The 22,051-nt window shown below is 32.1% G+C and overlaps 2 protein-coding genes across 3 annotated transcripts; one reads left to right on the top strand and one right to left on the bottom strand.

Moving 5' to 3' along the window:
* The first annotated feature begins 606 nt into the window (after positions 1-606).
* Positions 607-6,528, top strand: LOC100644644 (trypsin-1). Its single transcript, XM_003397568.4, has 7 exons — positions 607-847; positions 2,321-2,504; positions 2,841-3,003; positions 3,432-3,640; positions 4,642-4,844; positions 5,063-5,117; positions 5,697-6,528. The coding sequence occupies exons 1-7, from the start codon at positions 779-781 to the stop codon at positions 5,810-5,812; spliced, it is 999 nt and encodes a 332-aa protein (XP_003397616.1). The 5' UTR covers positions 607-778; the 3' UTR covers positions 5,813-6,528.
* Positions 4,869-21,532, bottom strand: LOC100644766 (soluble guanylate cyclase 89Da). Of its 2 annotated transcripts, none has more exons than XM_003397569.4 (13): positions 21,085-21,532; positions 15,220-15,419; positions 13,892-14,085; positions 13,461-13,594; positions 12,286-12,522; positions 11,342-11,544; positions 10,705-10,812; positions 10,422-10,590; positions 9,582-9,725; positions 9,286-9,439; positions 8,856-8,965; positions 8,244-8,333; positions 4,869-8,165 (listed from the first exon to the last, which is right to left on the bottom strand). In XM_003397569.4, the coding sequence occupies exons 1-13, from the start codon at positions 21,124-21,126 to the stop codon at positions 8,055-8,057; spliced, it is 1,896 nt and encodes a 631-aa protein (XP_003397617.1). In that variant the 5' UTR covers positions 21,127-21,532; the 3' UTR covers positions 4,869-8,054. The 2 variants fall into 2 exon arrangements, with proteins under 2 accessions (XP_003397617.1, XP_048264568.1); XM_048408611.1 differs by lacking the exon at positions 21,085-21,532 and adding an exon at positions 20,741-21,059.
* Positions 21,533-22,051: the final 519 nt, after the last annotated feature.

Genomic DNA, 22,051 nt, shown 5'->3' with positions numbered 1-22,051 from the left:
TACATTTACCTTTACACACGACCGTGCATCAAACTTTTATGTATTTATACGTGTGTCATTGAATATTTATCAGAAAAATGTGCTATTTAAATTTATCATTTTTATTTCTTTCACCTTTATTATCATGGTGATCCTCCACATGTCAGTAATGACGACGTTTATCGAGTAGCTGATAAGATTTATGCTCATAAAAAATGGAATTTTCGGTGAAAGAGATATAAAGCGAGTGTTTCATAAATTTGAGTAATAGGTTTCAATAAATTTAGGTAATCCACATCTTTCTAAAAAAAATAAGGAGATCTCATACTAAGATAACAGTAAATGATGATTATGTTGACAATAAATAGGAAAATAAGAAGATAGTTAATAGGTCTTAGTAAATTACAAAATTTCTATATATTTTGTTTATATAAGCTGTATACCATCGTTTAATATCGAATGAACAAACAAGATTGGCAAACCGTACAATCGACGTTGCAGGATTCCACCTATACTTGCGTCGTTTCCATACGCAATGTTGTTTGCCTGCGTCTGTAAATTTACATACGGTCAGCCTAAATTTTCACCTCAGCTACTCGCCAGTCCACTATTCCGTATAAATAAAGAAGTGACGAGCATCGTCGAAGTGTTGTGTGAAAGTGTACGTCGACCTGGTAGGAAGTGTAGATTCCGAGTCCGATTCAATTGGTTGCTCCCTTTTATTCAGTGGCCAAGCGGTACAGAATTCATAGTATTCGTTCCGTGACAAGATAGTATTCGTTCCGCGATCGACGCGAACATGTGGATCCGTACGATATTCTGCGTGATCATTGTGTTCGCAGCAACGTGTGCCGTTAATTGCGAGAAAGTAAGTAACCGATTAATCGTGGTACATCGTTTACAAAAGACCTCGACACTTTCCCAAACCGTGCACGAATAATTGGATTAATTGAGTGAATTAACTTCTTACAATTAATTAAAAACATATATAATTGAAAACTAATTTATTGGTGAAATTTTGCGAATCACGAGTTGTAAGTTATTCGTAGAGTCTACAGATCATTACACTCTGTTGTTATGGATTATTTTACATAAATATGGATTACAGATACATAAAAAGTATTTCTTCCAATATTTCCTAAATTTAAAATCTATTTCTATCGTATTTATTTAAAATATCGCTAATTTAATACGTGCAAGAGTAGAATATATGAAACACCAATTGAAGCTTTCGTACGTTACTACATGTATTCCTTTAATTTATGTTTTATTAATACACGAAGGTGGAAAAATACATTAACTACATACAGGTGCATGATTGTACCATATATCATGAAACATTTCATAATTTAAAGATATTTTCCTACATTACATATCTATATTCTTTGAACACATAGAAATGAAAAATAAAGAATAGCCTTCCCCTTATCTGAAGAAACATTTTACCATCCTGAAATAAACTCGTCCTTGGAGAAGTTAAGGTCGATGTTTGATAAAATAGGGGTAATGAAATTGAATGGCTGAATTGAATCACGAGTGAAGAATGATAGTATGAAATTCTTATAGGGTCATTCTTTCCTCTTGGGGAATCAAATGTAAGCTTTATTTTACGATTTATTAGAGTTTTGTTTTTATGTGAGGCGCTAGAGGTAACTTAATGGCTTCTTTTTCTCGAAAAATAGAATTTGTTATAATATTTATTAGGTATAATCTCTTACCTCTTTGCATATGTAATGAGAATTTATATTGAGGACACATAACGGCGATGAAAGATGTTCAGATCAATGCTCTGTGTTTTTACAATCGTACGTTCGAATTTGAAATCAAAGATTGAAGTACGCGCTTGTGTGTTGAATATTTATCGACTTCAATTTTTAAACATAAATATTCAAAATATAAATGTTGCTCGATAAAATAATCTTTGTTCTCCTGAGGATCGCATCTCTTTTTAGCATATGAAAAATTGATCTTTTCATAGTTATTAAAGGTAGAAACACATTTTTCGAATAGTTTTGTGAAAAAGACATAATACACTAAAATTTAAACGATCAGTTTTATAGAAAATAAATACATTTATCGCGTTTAGTCAATTAATAATATACCAAAGCATAATGTGTGAAGGCATTAATCATAACACATTCATATCAATATCTATATCTATATTATGCAATTGGTTAATCATAGGAAATAATAAAGCCATTTTGCAATAAATATCGGGGATCTTGTTAAAATTAATATAAATTTTTTGCTTAAGATTTACGGAAAGTACAAATGCTTGTTTCCAATACATTGTTCCTGCAGTTAAAACAACAAAAAGTGACATAAATATAAAAATTTATAGTTACGTTCGCCAATCCCCGTTGAAGAAGTTGACTTAAATGCAACGCAGTATAATATAGCAGCTACGGATGATAAAAATTTCTGGGAATGGCTGGCCAGTTTAATATCCGCTGGTGGATCCATAACAGTACCCGTGACAACAACTGAACTTCCGAGACCAGCGACTGAATCGTGTTTACCTTGCAGTGAGTTTAAACTCGAAATAAGATTATTTGTTCAATATTAAAAATTTGAAGATATACAATAAATACTCCTTATGACTTATTTAATAGAGACCAGTTTATATAAGTTTTTCATTTACAATTTTGTGATACATTGATATTAATATTGTTAATTGGGACTAAAAGTAATGTTAAATAAATTCAGTAAAACAACAATAAAGACTCAGATAAATTAGATTCAAATAAACCAATGAATAAAAATTGCTATTATTTTGTTTTTACTTATGTCTTTATTTTGCATTTAAAGTACATTACTTAATGAAATTAATTAAACTTATGTAATAATATGTTATTTTCTAGAATGTGGTTTAACGAACACGCAGAAACGGATCGTAGGTGGTGTTGAGACCCAAGTTAATCAATATCCATGGATGGCATTAATGATGTTTAGAGGACGATTCTATTGCGGTGGATCGGTTATAAGTTCTCGTTATGTATTAACCGCTGCTCATTGTGTCGACAGGTAATTTCGTAATATTATAGTATCCATATAGTAATTTATTATACACAATAATAATGTATACAGTATTATATAGTACATAATTATATACCGTAATAATGTAGCAACATCGGAAATATCATTAGTGACATTAGAACAATTCGAATCATTTCGCTGTATCGTATACGATAATAGTTACAATGGGATTGTTATGCTACGTTATTTTGAGATTATTTTCCAATTTGATATAGAAATTTGTAACATTTTCGCTTCTATTAATTTTAAATGATTTTTTTAAAAATAACAAAATAAAGAGTAGCAATTTTTCATTACATATGGTGTAATATATATACCAATGACAGCATACATGTGACACTATTTAATGGATCAATTATTCCATTGATATCTTGATCTATTGTAACATGAATTCAATCCATAAATAATTGAAACAGGTTCGATCCGAAACTCATGTTAATTCGGATATTAGAGCACGATCGCAATTCTACCACAGAGACAGAGATTCAAGAATTCAAAGTCGAGAAAGTGATCAAGCATAGCGGTTATTCGACGTACAACTATAACAATGACATCGCGCTCGTCAAACTGAAGGACGCCATTCGATTCGAGGGAAAGATGAGGCCTGTTTGTCTTCCAGAACGAGGTAACGTTCTAAATATTGCGATAGTCAATGGTATAGTAGCTCATAGTAAATCATAAATAAATTTCCATTCGACGTAATAATTCTTTAAAATGCAGATTTAACGATAAGACGTTTACTATAATTGAAATTCTAGTTGCTTTGTTTGCTATGACTCATTCCGATACAAATGCAAAAATATCTTTTCTTTTTATACGTGGGGAAATGCTCATAGACACCCCGCCGCTCTTCTGCGAAGTGGTGGGGTAGTTTCGGATTTGTCGACTAAAACCCTACGGTGGCCTACCTAACGCTAAACAAGAGTGCCCCGGACCTCTTACAAATTACTGCCGGAGCACTCCTGCGTCTTCTCCCATTCTGAGGGAGCCATTCCTTAGATCTAATTTGGGCGTTGAAAGGGACCACACTTCTTAACACCATCTCCTGGGCCGCCGTGCAAGTCCGAGGAGGACCCAGAACCTTCTCGGCATGACAACCCCTATGACCATCTAGAGCGACGCAAAACCCTCCTTCGACGTAGACCCTATAAGGATGAGAAGTACTCATCCTCTCCTGCTCTGTCCGCTCCTTTGCGAGCATCGTTTTTATTGGAAAAAATTTCAAATAAAATTCAAAAATATATATTTGAATTTCAATTAATATTACTCTAGTAGAATTTGAGATGAATTACTCGCAATATATTCATATGTAATGTATATTCATATTTTTCTTATCTTTGTTGGATAGATTTAAATTATTTTGATGTACGATATTTGAGGTGCATTCTACTTGTTATCAAATTGTCATATATATATCTTTTGTAATCGAAATAGAAGTAAAAGGTTAGATTATTAGAGATTAAATGTAAAAAATGAAACTAATAGAGAGTGCAATACTAACTTCCGTATTATTGTTAAAAAAAAGTATTGTGCCTGCCCTTAATGCACCTACGAATATTAAAAAAAGAAACGAAAATAGAAAGTTCTATTGTGTTGAAAAAAAGCACATATAAACTCCATTTTCAGCTAAAACTTTTGCTGGATTAAATGGGACAGTAACTGGTTGGGGCGCATTAGAAGAGGCTGGCTCGATATCGCAAACTCTGCAGGAAGTTACGGTTCCGATTCTCACGAACGCCGAGTGTCGCGCAACTAAATATCCGGCGCGGAGGATCACAGACAATATGCTGTGCGCTGGTTATCAAGAGGGAAGCAAGGATTCGTGTCAGGTAATAAAAGAAAAATTCCTTTCGTTGTTGTTTCTAACATCTTTTCGATTTACAACACGTACGAATAAAATTATTACGTCTTTATACATTTGCATTTACACATATACATTGACACATATACATACATCAAACTTTTGTGTACACGTTTGTCACTTAATACTAAAGAGAAAAATATGTTGTTTAAAATTATAATTTTTGATTCCTTCTTTTTTTATTAGGGAGACAGTGGTGGCCCCTTACATGTTTTTAATGACAACAGCTATCAAGTAGTTGGTAAGATTCGTGTTCTATCGTTTGATAAAGAATAGAAATTTGGTGGAAGAGATACAGAGCGAGTCATAAAGTTGCGTATTACATGTCAATGAAAGATCAATATGTTTCTAGAAAAACAGAGAGATTTCAAACTATAATCACAATAACAGCTATAGTGACAGTAAATTGGAAAATAAGAAAACGATTAATATTAGTAAATAAAAATATTTTCACACATTCCTACAACTGAGTATTATATACAAACGGATTAATTGCAAGTGACTCTGGAGAAAGGAAATCTTTTACATATATTTATTTCAATTAATAATATTTAAGTAATAAGAACCAACTTTCCAAATTCTTGTCCCAATGTCAATTGCAGAAGATTGCATCTTTCTTAATAAAATCTCAATCACAAAAGTAAAATCACAATAAAGTTATCAGTGAGAAATGTATTGATTTACAACCATATAATCGTAATGGAAAATGAATTCTTACTCCTCGATATATTTCCGGAATTCATATTAAATTAGGATTCGCTTTGTATCTCGTCCATTGTCTGTTTTATAGCTAAACGAATTTACATATCTAAATTCGCAGGAGTGGTATCCTGGGGCGAAGGATGCGCAAAGCCTGGCTATCCCGGCGTTTACAGCAGGGTGAATCGTTACCTCTCATGGATAGCGAATAACACCGAGGACGGGTGTTACTGTTAATTTAAACAATGAATAATAATCGAAAGGTCACGATACGCGTACAGGAATCTTGACTCATGTTTCGATTATTTTTATATTCATCGTCCTGGCTGACTGAAAACTTAATACTCGCACGATCCTACAAGTGTATTTTTCAAAAGACTAGAATTCGTCCTCGTAGAATATTTCTTCCAGGAATTTAGGATTTTAACGAATTTTTATAGTCGACCATGAAACAATATGACCACAGGCTCAGCATATTTAATCTTGGTGGTCTTTCATTCAACACTAAATTTATTTATCAACTATACATCTATAGATTAACCCTCTATAATGTCAAAATATTGTTTTTCATATTTATTGTATCCTTTCATTATTAAGTAATCTATCAATAGCTATTGTTAATTTCTTACTTTGATAAAGGAATTCAAAATTTTATATCTTAGAACTAAAGTTACGTCGAAACTTTACATTATGGAATATAAGAAAATGATCAAAATTAGTAAATAACGAAATTTCAATATATTTCATAGTTAAGCCAAAGCCAAATGAATTAATTATTAGTGACTGTGGTACGAAAAGAAAAGAAAGTATGTAATCATACGTAATTATTAATTTTATTTTCAACTGTAAAAAAAGATAGAAGATTATAGAGGGATGAAATTAGTTTCATGGAGTTCACGAGAAGTTAAAAATAATAGCTAGCTTCGCGATCCGTTATTCTACGTCGATGCAGGCGAGACAATTGAAAATTAAGGCACGTATCGAGCGTCCGACTCGTACATAACATCGAACGCACGAGAAAGAAAGTCACTTGGACTTTCTCTGTTTTTTTTTCAACGTGGAATTTCGGTGAAAACTCACGTACCTGCTACCCGAGCGCAGCATGATTTGTCGTGTCACGAAGAAATCAAACGCCTATCGTGTCGTTTGCGTTACTCGTTATACAGTGAAACGTCGATTGTTCTTCATTTAATACAAATTCGATCACTTAAATGATTGATCGATCGATTTTATGAAATTAAATTCGTAATATTTTTCACATTTTAGATAATTTAAATATTTATAGCAATCTATACGTAAAATGTTCGATAATACTCAACTTTTAAATTGATTGTAATTTTATCGTTGTTTATTTATATTTGTTATAAATCAACTTTTTATATTGTTAATATTAAATAAAATTATTGAAATTTTAATCCCGATTGTTTGCAATTGCTTAATGAAATATTATCCTGTACAGCAACAAATAGTTTCTTTCTCCTCAGATAATTCTTTAAAATTATTTTTCTGTGATATTCTGAGACATAAGTTAATAATCTTCAAATGTTTTATTATATTTAACACAAACCATGCATTTAAGGTCTAACACTCATGTGTATATCTTTTCTGTATAACAAACACTGTTTTAAATATGTACTAAAAATGTTATCAAATTTTAAGATATTGAAGTTAAAAGGTAATAATAGTAAGAACAAGGTACAACAGATATAGGAGTGAAAGAATTGATGTGGAAACGAAGAAAATAAAAAGAAAAGAAAATGTTGCGGGAGGAAGGATATAAAGAGCAATTGGGAAAGCTTAGCTCAGCAAACAGTCTCTTAAGCCTATAATATACCGGAGGTAGCGAGGAAAATAAGAAAGGGAAAAAGGGAGGAAATAACTAAAATGGGAGGAAAGTTCGTTTACTTTACTGTTTTTGTAACTAAATTCCGTATCTTTTTCATCATTCGACGAATCATTGTATAAAACATTTACATTAAATAACATTGAAATCTATGAACGAGTAACACCTAAAAGATATTTGCGTAAACGCATATGTCACGATTATTCACGAACTATCATATCTCTATACATCAACATAAAACTAAAACAATCTAATCAGTATGTCGATTGCACGCGTGATTGCACACTAATAAAGTGATTCTGATTGTTTCTAACACGGCCCCCTTTAGTCAGAATATCCTATGCAGTATTTTTTCAAAATATTTCATATATTTAATATATTTGAAATAAATATCTTGTGTTTCCTTATCTTTCAAGTAAAATTACACTACAGACGGTGTTATAAAATAAAATTTTTGAATTGAATATTTTAGAATGAATGAAAAAGGAAAAGATATTTATGGCACAAAGAAAATACTAAAACTATATTTTATGATAGGATGGATACTTTAACTAAGAGGGATCCAATTATTGAACCATAAAAAGAAGTATAATTAGTAAATAATTAGAATTATCTAATTCTCCATTTGACCACGTTTTAAATATCAGTGACTAGAAGTCCTTCCGGTTTAGTAGCTTGTTGCTCGGTCGATTTACCGTCCGTGTCTACTTTGTCGGATAACCAATAAGTTTCCATGTTACCTTTACCCTACACGGAACAGTAAACCAACGAATTATACAACATGGTGTGCGGGAATCCCTAAATTAAACTTTCTGCGATACGAACCTTGACCCAAACCAATCCGCGTGATTCAACGTAATACCGATCCGGTGGTAATAACGCTTTCACATCTGATGAGATCTGCACCTTTCCAGGCTGAATCGTGAAAATGTTTAAACCACTGTGTACACTGATAAATTTGAATTGGTCGAACATGAAAATCGATTGTATCGTAAACGTAGGCAATGAAAGGGTAAGAGTTTTTATTTCTTTTAAATTATGACAGAACAAAACGCGATGTAGAATAGGATCTAAAATATTATGTGTTGAATTATTAAGTGAGAGTACTAAATCTGAATAAGTTGTAAGTTCGAAATGGCTATATATGTCTCGAAATTGAATTTTGATTAACTTGTTTGTAAATTGTTAGAAATAATATTATGGAGTTTCTACGGTCGTATTTACTAGCGAGGTAAAACATAAAATATTTTAAAATGTACAAAATTATATTAATTCAAGTAATTCAATTCCAGTAATAGTAGCACGTAAATTCAATGTTTCTACCGCGTTTAGTCCCTTCGTATAAAAAAGATTCACTCGTCTATTTAAATTTATTCTGCCTCGTTCTACTCATTCAATCCTTTCGCGGTGGAATTGACCATAAATAAATGAACTTACCAGACTAGTCGTTTGCATCCTAGAAGCAGTATTCACAGTGTCACCGAAAAAGCAATATCTAGGTACTTTGATGCCAACTACACCTGCTACAGCTGGTCCGGAATGGATCCCTAGGAAAGTAGAACACACTTGTATTATATCATGTTCCTTCTCGCTCAATCGTTTGAAAATATGAAAGAAAACAAGACTATCTGTTATAAAAACTAAGTCTACTTTGATGGAAAAAAAAAACAGGAAAAGAAAAGAAAAGAGGATAAGACAGTAAAAAGAAAACGAAACAGAAACGATTTATTTCAAATGAATCTCGGGCTAAATTGTCTATATGACTTTTAATATCTAGTAAAAAAGAAAAAAGAAAAAGAGAAAAATAAAAAAAAAAACGAATTATAAAAAATGAAATATATTGGAAACAAATCTTGTGTTAAGTTACCTATACGAATTTGAATATCGACACCAGAGGGTAACTTAAGGGATCGGACGTGTTTCAGCAGCTGCAGCGAAACGTCTGCGATATTTTGCGCGTGATTTTCCGTTCTATCCGGCGCACCACTGGCTGCCATATAGACCCGGCCGACTGTTTCTACCTGTTGAAAGTCGTAAAGGTAAAATATCTTGTGTTGAAACGTCTATAAAACTATCGATGTATCCTGTTCTCGCGTGTATTTTTATTTTATTTTTATTCTGACAATAATGCAGTGGAGTGCTTAAATTACATTTGAAACTCACTTTGTATACGTTAAATTCATCCATCAGCGAGTCGAAACAAGAAAAAACAGCGTTCATCGATGAGACAATGTCCATTGCACCTTCGATCGTCGAATAATCGAAGTCGCAAAGCTCGCAGAATAACACGGAGATAGACTCGAATGACTATAAAAGGAAAAGAATATTGAAACACTGATCTATTGGACATCAATACTATATTTGACTTCTTGCTTTGTAAAAATTAATTTTTCCTGCATTACAAGTCTTTTATATTTAAAATAATTAAATATGTGTATTTAATAACTTTCTATTTTAAACAAATTCTATTCTGTCATTTCATCTATTCGAAATTTCTACTCTCAAAGCTTAACTGCATAATTAATTGCTCCAATTCGAAAAATCTCAATTTTAGAATAAAAAGGTCCTGTAATCTTCGCTCTTTTTTATATCTTTCACGTTGTCAGCATCTGTACCATCGTTAGCATAGTCACAACGGAAGAAAATAAATTCTAACAGCTCGAGGATCAAAATCATATCCCTTCATGAATTATGGACTGACAACTACAGTAAAATATGGCAGCGTAAAGGTTAAAGTTTAACATGATCAATTACCACAATATTTCGAATAAAACGGATTACGATACGGTAATATTTCGCAGAGATAACGTCCAATATTTATACAGTGTCCGTTATGCGAGCGACAATCGTGACAAAATCCAATATATGCATATTTATACATTTTGCTACAAAGAATGATAAAATATATTACAATAATATTTCAAAGACACATTACAATAATATTTTACGAGATCTTGAAAACGCTAAGCACTCAAAATATTACGTTACAAGATCTTCAAATACCTCGCAAGTGCTTAAAGGACAAGCTCCAGCACGCAATCGATCAGCAACCGTCTGTGGGATCATGGAATACAAAAGCTCGTCGCTCTTATTCTTCCAGCGATCCAGCAACGCGTAGCTGTTTTCCAATTCGGTTGATCTCTGCTCAGCCCTCTCAAACATCATCTCTAATCTGACATAACGCATCGAAACATATATGTATTTTGTCGATGACAATGTATCTAATTGAAACGAGTGGAATTATAGTTCAGTCAATCTTACCCGTAGTTAAAAAATAATATTGTACCTTCCGCAATGTTGCCATCCGGCGAGTACTAACTCACGACTCAAGCCGTGAGTATTTAGGTCGTTCAGGTACAGGCCCATGTTAAGCAATTCGTCTAAACTGTTAATTCTGTCGAACATATTTTGATTGTCTTATATTCTTACCGGTTTCATTCTTTGGTATTTTGAGATGAGCAACTCAGAAGCCGTATTGATCAACTACATGGAATATTAGAAACTTATATAATAGAAAAATAATATGTCATTATTATCTAAAATTAGTTTTCGAATTATCTTATTTTAAATTCATTTAGAACTTTTTATTATTAGATATAGGACCAAATATAAAAAATTAAATTGTCAAAAAATACAAAGAAAAATATGAGCTAGTAATTTTAATACAATCTTTTCACTCTTTATATAGTTACGTACTAACCAATATTCATCCATACTTTTCCATTAAAAAATCCAATTTCCTTCTCATCATAAATAATCCATTTTAAACTTCTGAGCGATAGCGTAGGTCACTATCTTTGTAAAAGTTGAATATCAATCACATAGTCATAACCAATAAAATCAATAAAATCGAGATAGATTACATCAAGTTGACCAATTTAGCTTCTGAGAGGCTCATGTATATATATGTTTCGTCAACTTACAGGGGACTACATAAGAAAATAATTGCTTTAAGATCCTCGATATATCTCATTTGACCTTTCAATAGTATGCTCCTGGCTCCTTGACTGCCGCGCCTATCCAATCCCGAACTGGTGCTTGGGGTATTGTCTGAGTTAGATGAAGCATCGTTATCGTTTAATCTGACCAGCTCCAATTCGAACATCACAGAATGCAAGTACATCACCTGTCCACATGCAGGTAAGTTATCACTTTGTCGAAGACTTTGATAAGTATGGATGTCAATTAAGGAATAAATCGTTAATGAACTTATTAAGAAGGAATTAATTACGATGGTCATGTTGCGAAAGAGTAACTAGGACGAGCTTTTCTTAAGAAGATAGTAATGAAATATTATTTTCTTGGGAAGTAGGTAGACTTTTATAAAACTGATAAAATACGTAATCAAGGTTTCTTGTTGATTAATTTATTAGTTAGTACGCGGAGTAATGGCGATGATATTGAGAATTTAAAGTAGAAGTTTACAATATTAATGAACATTTTATGAATGTTTAGGTAAATTTATAGTGAAACATAAGCAGAAATTTCCTTCACCCATTAAATATTACTCCTACGTGTTTTTAGTGTTACTTGGAAGAACTATACTTTATAAAGTATGTAAAAATGTAATTTAATTTAATGTCCCGTTAAATAGAGCAACCATTTCGTTTGACAAAATCATTAATTTGTAAAACAATGTAGTATAATAGTAATTAAAATAAATATAAATTTAGAAGCGTTGAAAATTATTTTCCAAACATGTAACTTTTCGAAATGAAAAGTTATATCAACTCAATGTGAAAGACTCTTATACGAAAAGACATTTTACATGGATATGAGATATAGTTATATAATGCAATATCCTTGTCCCTGAACTTCAAGAAAATTAGACACTTTTTGCTTTATTTGTCATAAAAAGCTCCCTTACATTTCCCCACGTGAAAGATATTCCTTTAGGCCTACGGAATTTAAAAACATCCGTGACGTGTTTATTCAAAATGGACGAACTGCCACCCCATGCTTGCAGGAGTTTATCACCGGCCCCCAATATCCTCATGTCCTTGTTGATTACCACTCCAAATGGGAAAAGACGTAAAAGGAACGATATTGACACCGGTGCTAATTCACGGCCAAGTGGAGTTTTCATACTGTTGTTCTTTGCGATCTAAGAACGTGAACATGGATAATCTTAAAGTGTAAGTGCAGATATATATGCAAATACAAAGAAAATAAAAAATAATTTTATTTTATGAAAAAGCATGGAAATTTTATATCGAGTATGGCGATGAACATTGTAAGAGCTAGAATGATTTATTCCAATGTTCTAAACTAAAATCTTAATAGTTTTTCACATTTACATTTTATATAGAGGTTTTATATTGTTTAAAAATAATTCCTTTTTATTAGAACGGACAGTTAGTAAACGATACAAAATTTTCATTTTAACTCTCCACCAGCAATATAAGGTCGTTAAGGTTCAGACGAAATTTTTATTGCTTAATTTCTCCCAAACGAAGGTGTCAGATAAAAAAACTTACATCTACATGACTCTGACTGAGTAAATACTGTTTGCTTCGGTAGCTTCGATTTAGTTCTAAATACTACAAGGGTGATATGAGCACCATACCTTCAACTACTCATATTGCTGCCCACGTCATTTTAATCTCGCGTAATTTTTTTTCATTTCCATATACAATACACTAACCTCTTAGCGATCAGTGTCTCGTCTGGCTTTTATGTTCCTTATACGTTAATAAGTATAAGATACACAGTCTTTCTTTCTCAACGCGTGTCTCGTGTTATTTTTCAATAACAAATAATTCCGCATTTTTTTATTGGATTTTTATTGGAAAAAGATTTAAACATTTGGCTGAAGTATCACTTGTATGGTAAATTAAAGACTATGATAAGTATCTGAGAATTTTTTCAGATATTTTTAAAGTTGAAAACAGCAAGAAATTAGGTCAGGGATTGAAAGACCCATAATGCCGATCGCCTTAGTGAAACACCATATTGTCGACGAGGGGTTAATTATTAAACTATAATTTATACGTATACCTACTCGTATACCATGGATTGAAATATTTCTATGTAATTACTCACGTATTCACGATTGTCGAAATCAATTCTAAATTTAACCATTACGCTTCTGGATCCAGGGATATTGTTTGAACTTCCTAATACTCGTATGACTAAATCTGTTTCGTAAAGCTCTTTCGCTATTTGAAATAACTGACCTAAGGAAAAATATGAAAGTGAACCTTTGTTGTATATTTTGTAACTAAATTTATATCGATTTTATCTTGTGAAAAATAATTCCTTGTATCTTTTAGATTTTATCTCATTCCATAATTAATTTCGAAAATTTTTGCTTTCGTAAAAGTGTTTTTTCTTTTTCATGCATTATGTACATATATATACTATATATATAAGAAGAATATATTTTTATATATATAATATATTATAAGCGAAAGTTAAAGTAGAAGCACTCGTAAGGAGTAAAAGACTCATCTTAAAAAGTTGTGTTATCTTACCCATAAGATAGTGCGTAAATCCCTTCCTAGTGCTTCGATAAACTAATACTACACCCTGTGGGTCGACGTGCGTAGTGTACATCGAAGGACTTTTCATACGTGGATACGTGAATCTCATTTGCATGTGAATATTGTCGACGTTTTGTAGAAAGTCACAAAAATAACGTCCAGTGGCCTTTATCATGCAGGCATATCTGTCACAAAGATAATAATTACTATTGAATATCAATCTAGAAAAATTCCAATTTTACTTTTTGAATATTTGGAAGAATGGAAACGGCAGTGACACGAAACAAGGATTTTTATACAATTCGAAAGAAATGTTCTATCAGCACTTGCATTATCAGAAATTCACATCAAAATAAAATTCGTTTAGTTCATTTCAAATTTACAATCGACATAAATCACGTTCTATGTCCCATATTCAAGTAGTTCTCCCTCATGAGACATTGAAAATTGATAAAACAGTACATCATATGATTCTGGTTGCATAAACTATAACAAGAACAAGTATATAATAGAGACAATCTAGCAAATAGTTTTCAACTCCGTTACAACACATGGTTCTCCTTATTTTCATCGAGTAAGAACCAAAAGCACAGTAAAATAAGATGAAACATTTGATGCAGGTAGTGGTAAATACGCCTTTTGATTGCTTGAAGAGTGGTTTGCTAATGATGCCAACTGGAGTATCGATTCAAATGCAATAAAATATTAATCGAAGCTTTTAATTGAACTTATGCTCGTTCCCACAGGTAATAATTAATTCTACATCACGTAGTTCTCGATGTATAATGGTAATTGGTTCGTTTAATTAGCCAGAACCTAAATTCAATATCGTGGCACGAGCTCTATTCAATCAGGCGTGTTTCAACTTGTGCGACCGTAAATGACTTCGACTTTGTTGATATTTAAACGTCACAGTTACCATACCTCCAGTACTCCATACCTCCAGTTTTGCAACAAACCAAATGTGTTTCTAAGAATTTCCTTTTCTATCCACATATTATATTTCCTTCATTTTTAACCTACATATTATTTTTCTTTCTTTAAGTTTTCTTTGGAGTAACATAAAATTGTTTAGTACGAACTAGACAAACAATAAAACAAGCATTTTCACATATTTTATTTACATTTTACGTTTTTCTAGGTTTCAATTATCAATCACACATGCAATGATATTTTTACATTTATCATTAGAGCAATGTAGAATCGTTTCATACGAATTAAACAAGCAATATATTTCTTTACTCTAAAGGAACTTTTTATCCCACATTTGGTATCTTTAGGTTGTACATGACTCATAAAACATCAGAAAATTCACTTACCCTAAGTTGCTAAAAAATCTTACGAAACACTTCCCAAAGAATTGCATTACATCCTCCACGGATTCACCATTGCATTCGGCTAATGCAGCAGCTAAATTGGTCATAAGCTCGTCGGGATACGTTTGTCGCGTGTTGAAAACCATATGTTTGCAATCAGCTCTTTCCAGGAGCTGAAGCCACACATCCTCGCCGTATTCTAACTGTAACGAGAATTTGATGGCTCTGTCATTATTAGCATTCTTCCTGAACAAACTTTTTCCATTCTGGTTATATTACTTTCCATATTACTTTCTTTCACATTTTTCTTTTTCTTAGAGAATCATTTTACACTACCCTTAGAAATTTTATTTTAGAAATATTGTATTACGTAATATAACGTTATAACGAAAACCACGTAATGTGAAGAGAGTCAATGACAGCGTTATTGTAAATTTCATTTAAATTTGGAATTTCAAAATGTAATATCATAGAAAATTTTAATGTTCTAAAAAATATAGAAAACTTTTTATGAAAATGTAATATGTTATAAAATAAAAATGTCAAAGTGATATATTAGTTTCTCAGACAAATGATCTTTCACGGTTCAACGTGTCGATGAACAACATGGAAAAAATTTTCAGTTTGCAGCTTTATTATTTTTTTCACGCAGATTTTTGTGCCACCAGATGATTGATTTCCGATAAAAATGGCTCAAGAACGGCGAGAAAAGACAATATAAAAGGATAGAACGTTTAGCTGTTTTTATTATGCTCCGGGGAATATTTCACCCTTCATAGTTCCTATTGTTTCCTTGTCACGAAAAACAAAGAGCGAACTCTGTAGTATGGAACTCGTTACGTCATTTCTAAGTAACGACTTTATATTCGCTGTATTTAATTTACCATGAATCAAGTTGCAGGACACGTATATTTCTTATCCTAAAATTAATAAAATTTTCTTCATTAGTTTCTTTGAAAAATGCTGTTGGACATTATTCAAATGAAACTCATTTATAAACATAGAGATATTGAATTTATTAGGTGTAAGAAAGAATTCTATACTTTTATGAATACAATGTATCTTCACTTTTAAGACTTTTAAAATTTCAATCATTCAAGTATTTTTCATTTACGTTGCTAACTTTTTTCATTCGTATTGATTAATTCTTTATTGTTGCTCTTTCACGTCGGACTTTTAAAAGTATTGACACGTGGTTCATTTTTAAATTTCCTTTCCTTCCTCTGATATCATTTTCACAGACTATTACTTTTTATGTGTATTGTACTTTATCGACCATATCTTTACTGATATCGGATGACAAATAAATATGAGAAAATATTAAAAGATTATAGTTACAATAAGGACAAGAACAAACTTTTAACTGACTATTTACATTAAAGATAAAAGGAAATAATATTTCAACAATTTCAAGGCAATTTTTATTAATAAAATAAATTTGAACAAGCACATTTACTGTCATTGTTTTCGCAATCTTTTCTTGACTTATATTTTACAAAATTAACGTCAGGCGTACACAGATATGCTAAAAAGTTTTAAAGAATCTTACTCTGAGGTACCTCTGTTTGACTGTAAAATTAAAAGTACACACAGAACATTTTCTGCACCTAGTATTTAATACTGATCATATCTATAATTCTATTCTTTCCACACATTGGTAAGTTACAAAATCAAATAAAATATACAATTTTATTTGTTAGATCTCATTATGTGAAATATGAACTCATTAGTTTAATTCGTGTCTGTTCTCTTCTACAAGAGATTAATTTGATATGCACAAAGTACTTATAAAATGAACTACAATTAGTACGCTTGATATTAAAAATTCATTGCTACATTTCACAGAACGATCACTTAATACACATGTGTATATCATTAAATTTATAAAATGTTGTTCATTCTACATATTCACAAGAAATTGATTCGCGCAATCAAGCCAATTTCTAGTTCCCCGTGGAATAATCAATGCTGTTTCCGACATAATGACTTTAGTCACGAAAATTAATATCGTCTTCACATTAATGAGACCTCGTGAGATTTAACATGTCAAATGGACACGCAAATTTTTCAAATAGGACGAATCGTCAATTTTTAATTATCAAATATCGATTAAGCGCTGAGTTATGCACAAGTACAACTTTTATCGTATATTTTAATTCTATCAGCCCTTGTTACAATAATTACTTTGTCTCATAAATTATGTACAAACGATTTTCCAAGTTCTAATGGGATGATTTTCAAATGTTTGCGATCGGATGGTTGTCTACCTTTTTAATCAAACGATTCTCTAATACTACGTCCAAGGGACTTTTAATTTTTTAATTAAATGGTTTCCTAACTTTCAATCGATCGATTTAATACCCCTAAAGATCGCAATTACCTTGTAAAATCTCTTCAAAGGAATTAATCAAGACGACGCGACCCATGCATGCTAACAGAGATAGTGTAGCTAATTTTCCTCTTACATAAAATTTATTCCTTAGTTGCCTCGTAGTTGCAGAAACTTCAAACGAGATATTCGCTTTCGTAGATATTTACCGAAGGACAGTGAACAATAAATAATAAATTGTTGACTAAGCGGCCGTCATTGATACAAAAGTTATTTAGAAAAACAAATTAGCGTCCTTAAGTGACGGAAGAACGATGCTATTTTTAGATCTTCGTACAATTAAGGCGTCTTACCGAAAGGAAGTCTGAATCCATCCATATTCAGGTAGCTCGTTTGTTGCGTACCTTCAAACCATTTCCTTCGGCCACTACGTGACTCTTTTCGCAACGACTGATTATTTTCGGACGATACAATAAATCAGCAACTTGCACGCCGCTTGATAAACACATCGATATACACGATCGTTCAAAAGTATCCAGACACTTGTTTATTTTTGACACAATATACTTTCATTATAAAATTATAGATAGATCGAACTGTACTGATTTTGTTCTTTTTGGCCACCATGCTTACGTGTAATTGAGCTATTAAATTGCCCAAATCAAAAAGTTAATATAATAATTAATAATAAAACTGTTGTTTATGATCGTCACACTTTAAACTATTTTATTTTTTAACAAGCTTGTGCCTTAGGTTCTTTCATTTCTGAATGAAAGATCGCAGGAGGAAAACATAAGATAAGTATCTTTTCGTTCATTTTCTGATCTTCATCTTTAGTCGCGAAAATCCATACTCTAGTCATTCATTTATAAAATTTTCTTTAAATTTAAACATGGTTACTGTAAGTCGAGTAAAGTATTCAAATATTTATGAACTGTAGTGTAAGGTAGTTTCATTTTGTTTGTACGACCGAAAAGGGTTGAGATTTGCAAAGGCAACAATTGCTGAACAAAGAAAGGCAATTTTTCCGAAAGCCCAATCCTATGGAAGCATTCGATCGTTTTGCTCCGGAAACGAGGAGGATTAAAAATTCGTGCAGGAATCAGAATATTTATTTCAGTCATCGATACTTAAACAAATTGGAATACTTTATCAAGATGATTAAGAACGGACGTAAATCGCCGAGACTGAGAAAAGGAGGATATTGGAGAAAGCTATCGCGTTGCAGATCGGATCATGTTCTTTTATGATTTCTATTCCCAGAGAAATTCTTTTCGATTAATTTAATTCATATTCTCTCAAGGTGTTCTATCGAGCGACTTTTAGTCTGTATTAATTAGTTTCCAATTATATTTGTTGGATAAATGTAGGCATTAATTGTACACACTATTGTTTGCGAGTACTGAGTCACGAATTATGCTGTATTTTGTAAGAATTTAATTGTTAAATAATCTGTGATAATAAAATTATTTTATGATCTTTCGGTTATAAATTATATTTAGAGGATTCAAGAAAATTGTACAGATATATAACTTTGAGTGCCACTTACGTATCCATTAAGAACTTAAAGGTTTAGTTAAATTAATTAAAAAAAATGAAATTATTTTATAATCTATTTGCCATAAATGATGAATATGTGCAATAGAAAAAATTTGTAATTATTAATTACTAGAATGCATAACTATTCATCTGCTAAATTAATTTAGGAAACTCTTTGATTACCTCTTAGTAAGAAATAACATTTAGCGAAGTAGAAAAGAATGTAGAGGTTTATTTCGAATACTAAAAACTTTATAACGCAATGCGGTATTTCTAGCAGTAATAATAATTCTATAGAATGATATACAGTCGTTGAAGAAGGTAGTAGATCTTTAAAAGAAATTGATAAAAGAAAATTTATGTGTACCATTAACTGTAAAGTAAGAACTAAAGATTTTATTTTGTATAATAAATAATCGATATGATTTCGCTTTGCATTTTACACGTTATTTCATAACTATAAGACTACAACAATAGGTGAAAGATCTGTTCTCGACCTGGTATACAGATTCATTGCACATACTTTCAAATACCCCTATGTTTTTCTTACAAATTGATGTACATATACCTACTAAGATAACAAAGTTTGACATTTCATAACAAAGTGGTACGCGCATGTATAGGAATAAAAAAGTAATGACATCTAATAAGGAAAAAAACTATTGAGAGACTTTAGAGAAACTTTCATTATCAGTTTAACTGGTAAGAATCGAAGTGATCAGCATCAAGTATACAGAGTGATGCTAAAAATCAAGATGAGTCACGTTTTTTTAAATATAAAAACGAAATACCATAAAAGATTTTGATTATCAGGAGTTAGATATTATTTTTATAAGTCATCCTATTGTTACTTGCTAGAATTGTGTTGAATGTTTCATATCTTTGTTTTATAGAAATGCGGCACTTACATTTAATGCAATTATGTTTAATTATGCTTCTAGATTTTAAGTTATTCATCGAACTAGGAAACACAAATGAACCTATATGTATACTGCATATGTTACCAAATATTTACATTCATGTCTGCAACAGGAAATATTTAAATACGGACATAAATAACTCGCGAAATATATAAAACATAAAACAAGGTATTCCTTACTGACAAAGAATTCTGTGGATTTTATTAAAAAAAAGAAAGATACAATCATAAGTTATGAAAAATTTAGACGCAAAAATGCACATAATACGCAGAAATATATAAAACATCCAAAGCAGAATAGTCGTTATAATATTTAATACATAATATGAATCACTATTTAAGTTCCATCTTTTTTAGATATGTTCACAAAAATAGGAATTTTTGTACGTATATATCCGCAATTTGTAAAGAGCACATTTATTCATCTTACTGTTACGTATCGTATTAAAGGAATAATAACAATTCAGAAGTCTCCTTCTAGCAGTATTCTGTCCCTAATTTTGCTTAACTCTCACGGTCCTCAAGTTTCTATCTCTGAGTTACGTTTTAACAAACAGAAAGACTTCTAACATTTCAAATAATTCTGAACAAAAAATAAAAATTAAAAACCACGCGTATCAATAATTATTATTCAATTTCTTTCTGAATCTTAACGATAATTTCTTAATAATAGGAAAGCAATTAACTTTAAAAATAACTGAAAGAACACAGCAGGGTTAAAACGCGGGCCCAGTTACCATATTAATCCTGTACAGCGGTGCTTCCTGCATTGTCATTTCCTTCTTATCTCACCATCAAATAACTACATTATTTTGGATCAAGGAACTGTACCGCTGATCGTATCAATTCTCTTTCAACTTTCAACCCACGCACACCGTTTTAACTGTCTGACACAATCGAATACCTAAACGTAATCGAACGCTAGCACACGTTGATTCAGGATAACAGAGGAGGTACCATTCGAACACGGACGAGGAACGAGAATAAACAGGATCTTCGGATACTGGTTTAGCGAAAAGCGTAGCACTCACACACAGAGTCGTCTATCTTTTTCTCTTTCTTTGTACATACGTTTACCGACCTGCACGAAGTGCTGCACACTCTCCAACAGCATACCGTACATTGTTCCGGCTGTTTCCGCGGTATTACTTCACCAAGTGACGTACGCATTCATAAGGAAACAGCTCGTGCCCGGAATTGGGAAAATGCGATCTTTCGCGATCACGACGGTGTTTCTGAGCGCGGAACGTCGGTCGCATCGTCGCGGCGAACGCGTCGCACCGCCGTCTTCCAGTCAAGTGTTTCGCGCCATTACCATGCCAGTTGCCATATCAGATTGCGCTTTTATTATCTCTCTTTACGAGAGAGTGAACACAGAGAGACTGGTCCGGCTCGACGGCGCGCCTAACTTTGAGTTTCAACATTGTGCCGACGGGGGTTCAGACTCGGGAAGGGTGGTTAGGATTCACGCCGACTGCGTGCGCAGCATGCTGGTTCCTCTGCTTGCTTCCTGGCACCTTTGGACACCTGTTCATCTTCCGATCGCGTACGTACACCTGGGAATTGTTTCCCTTACTTGTCAGAAATTCTGACGTATGCGATGACAGTAAGTTATATGTATGTAATATACGTTAGTCTGATCTCATTCCTGTCAAGGTAGTACGTGAAATGTCAGAGATGATAGCTGGAAATGTAGTTGTTGAAGCTCGATGCTTTTACATTTAACGGATGAAAGTGATTTCCTAAATTAAGTATGTGGTTGATTCTGTTGAATAGCTTTTCTGACAATGAGAAAAGCCTTGAGAAATATAATGGATGCAATTTATATATAGGCTGATCCGATCTTCTCTATTTTGTAAAGTATGTAAGATACTGACTAGCGATTTTTGGAGATTGAAGTTTTTAAGTTCAGCAGGTAAAAGTGAGTTTTAGGATTGATTCAATTTGAAATTGGTGGAAATTCGGAAAATTCGGTTGTGTAGTATGCTTGATAATAAGGAAGGTCCTAGGAAATGCGTTGAATGTAATTTACACGTAAGTTGACTAAA

This window comes from Bombus terrestris, chromosome 9 (genome assembly GCF_910591885.1).
Source record: "Bombus terrestris chromosome 9, iyBomTerr1.2, whole genome shotgun sequence".
In the NCBI taxonomy this organism is placed as follows: domain Eukaryota; kingdom Metazoa; phylum Arthropoda; class Insecta; order Hymenoptera; family Apidae; genus Bombus; species Bombus terrestris.
This window is presented reverse-complemented; position numbering and strand designations above follow the sequence as displayed.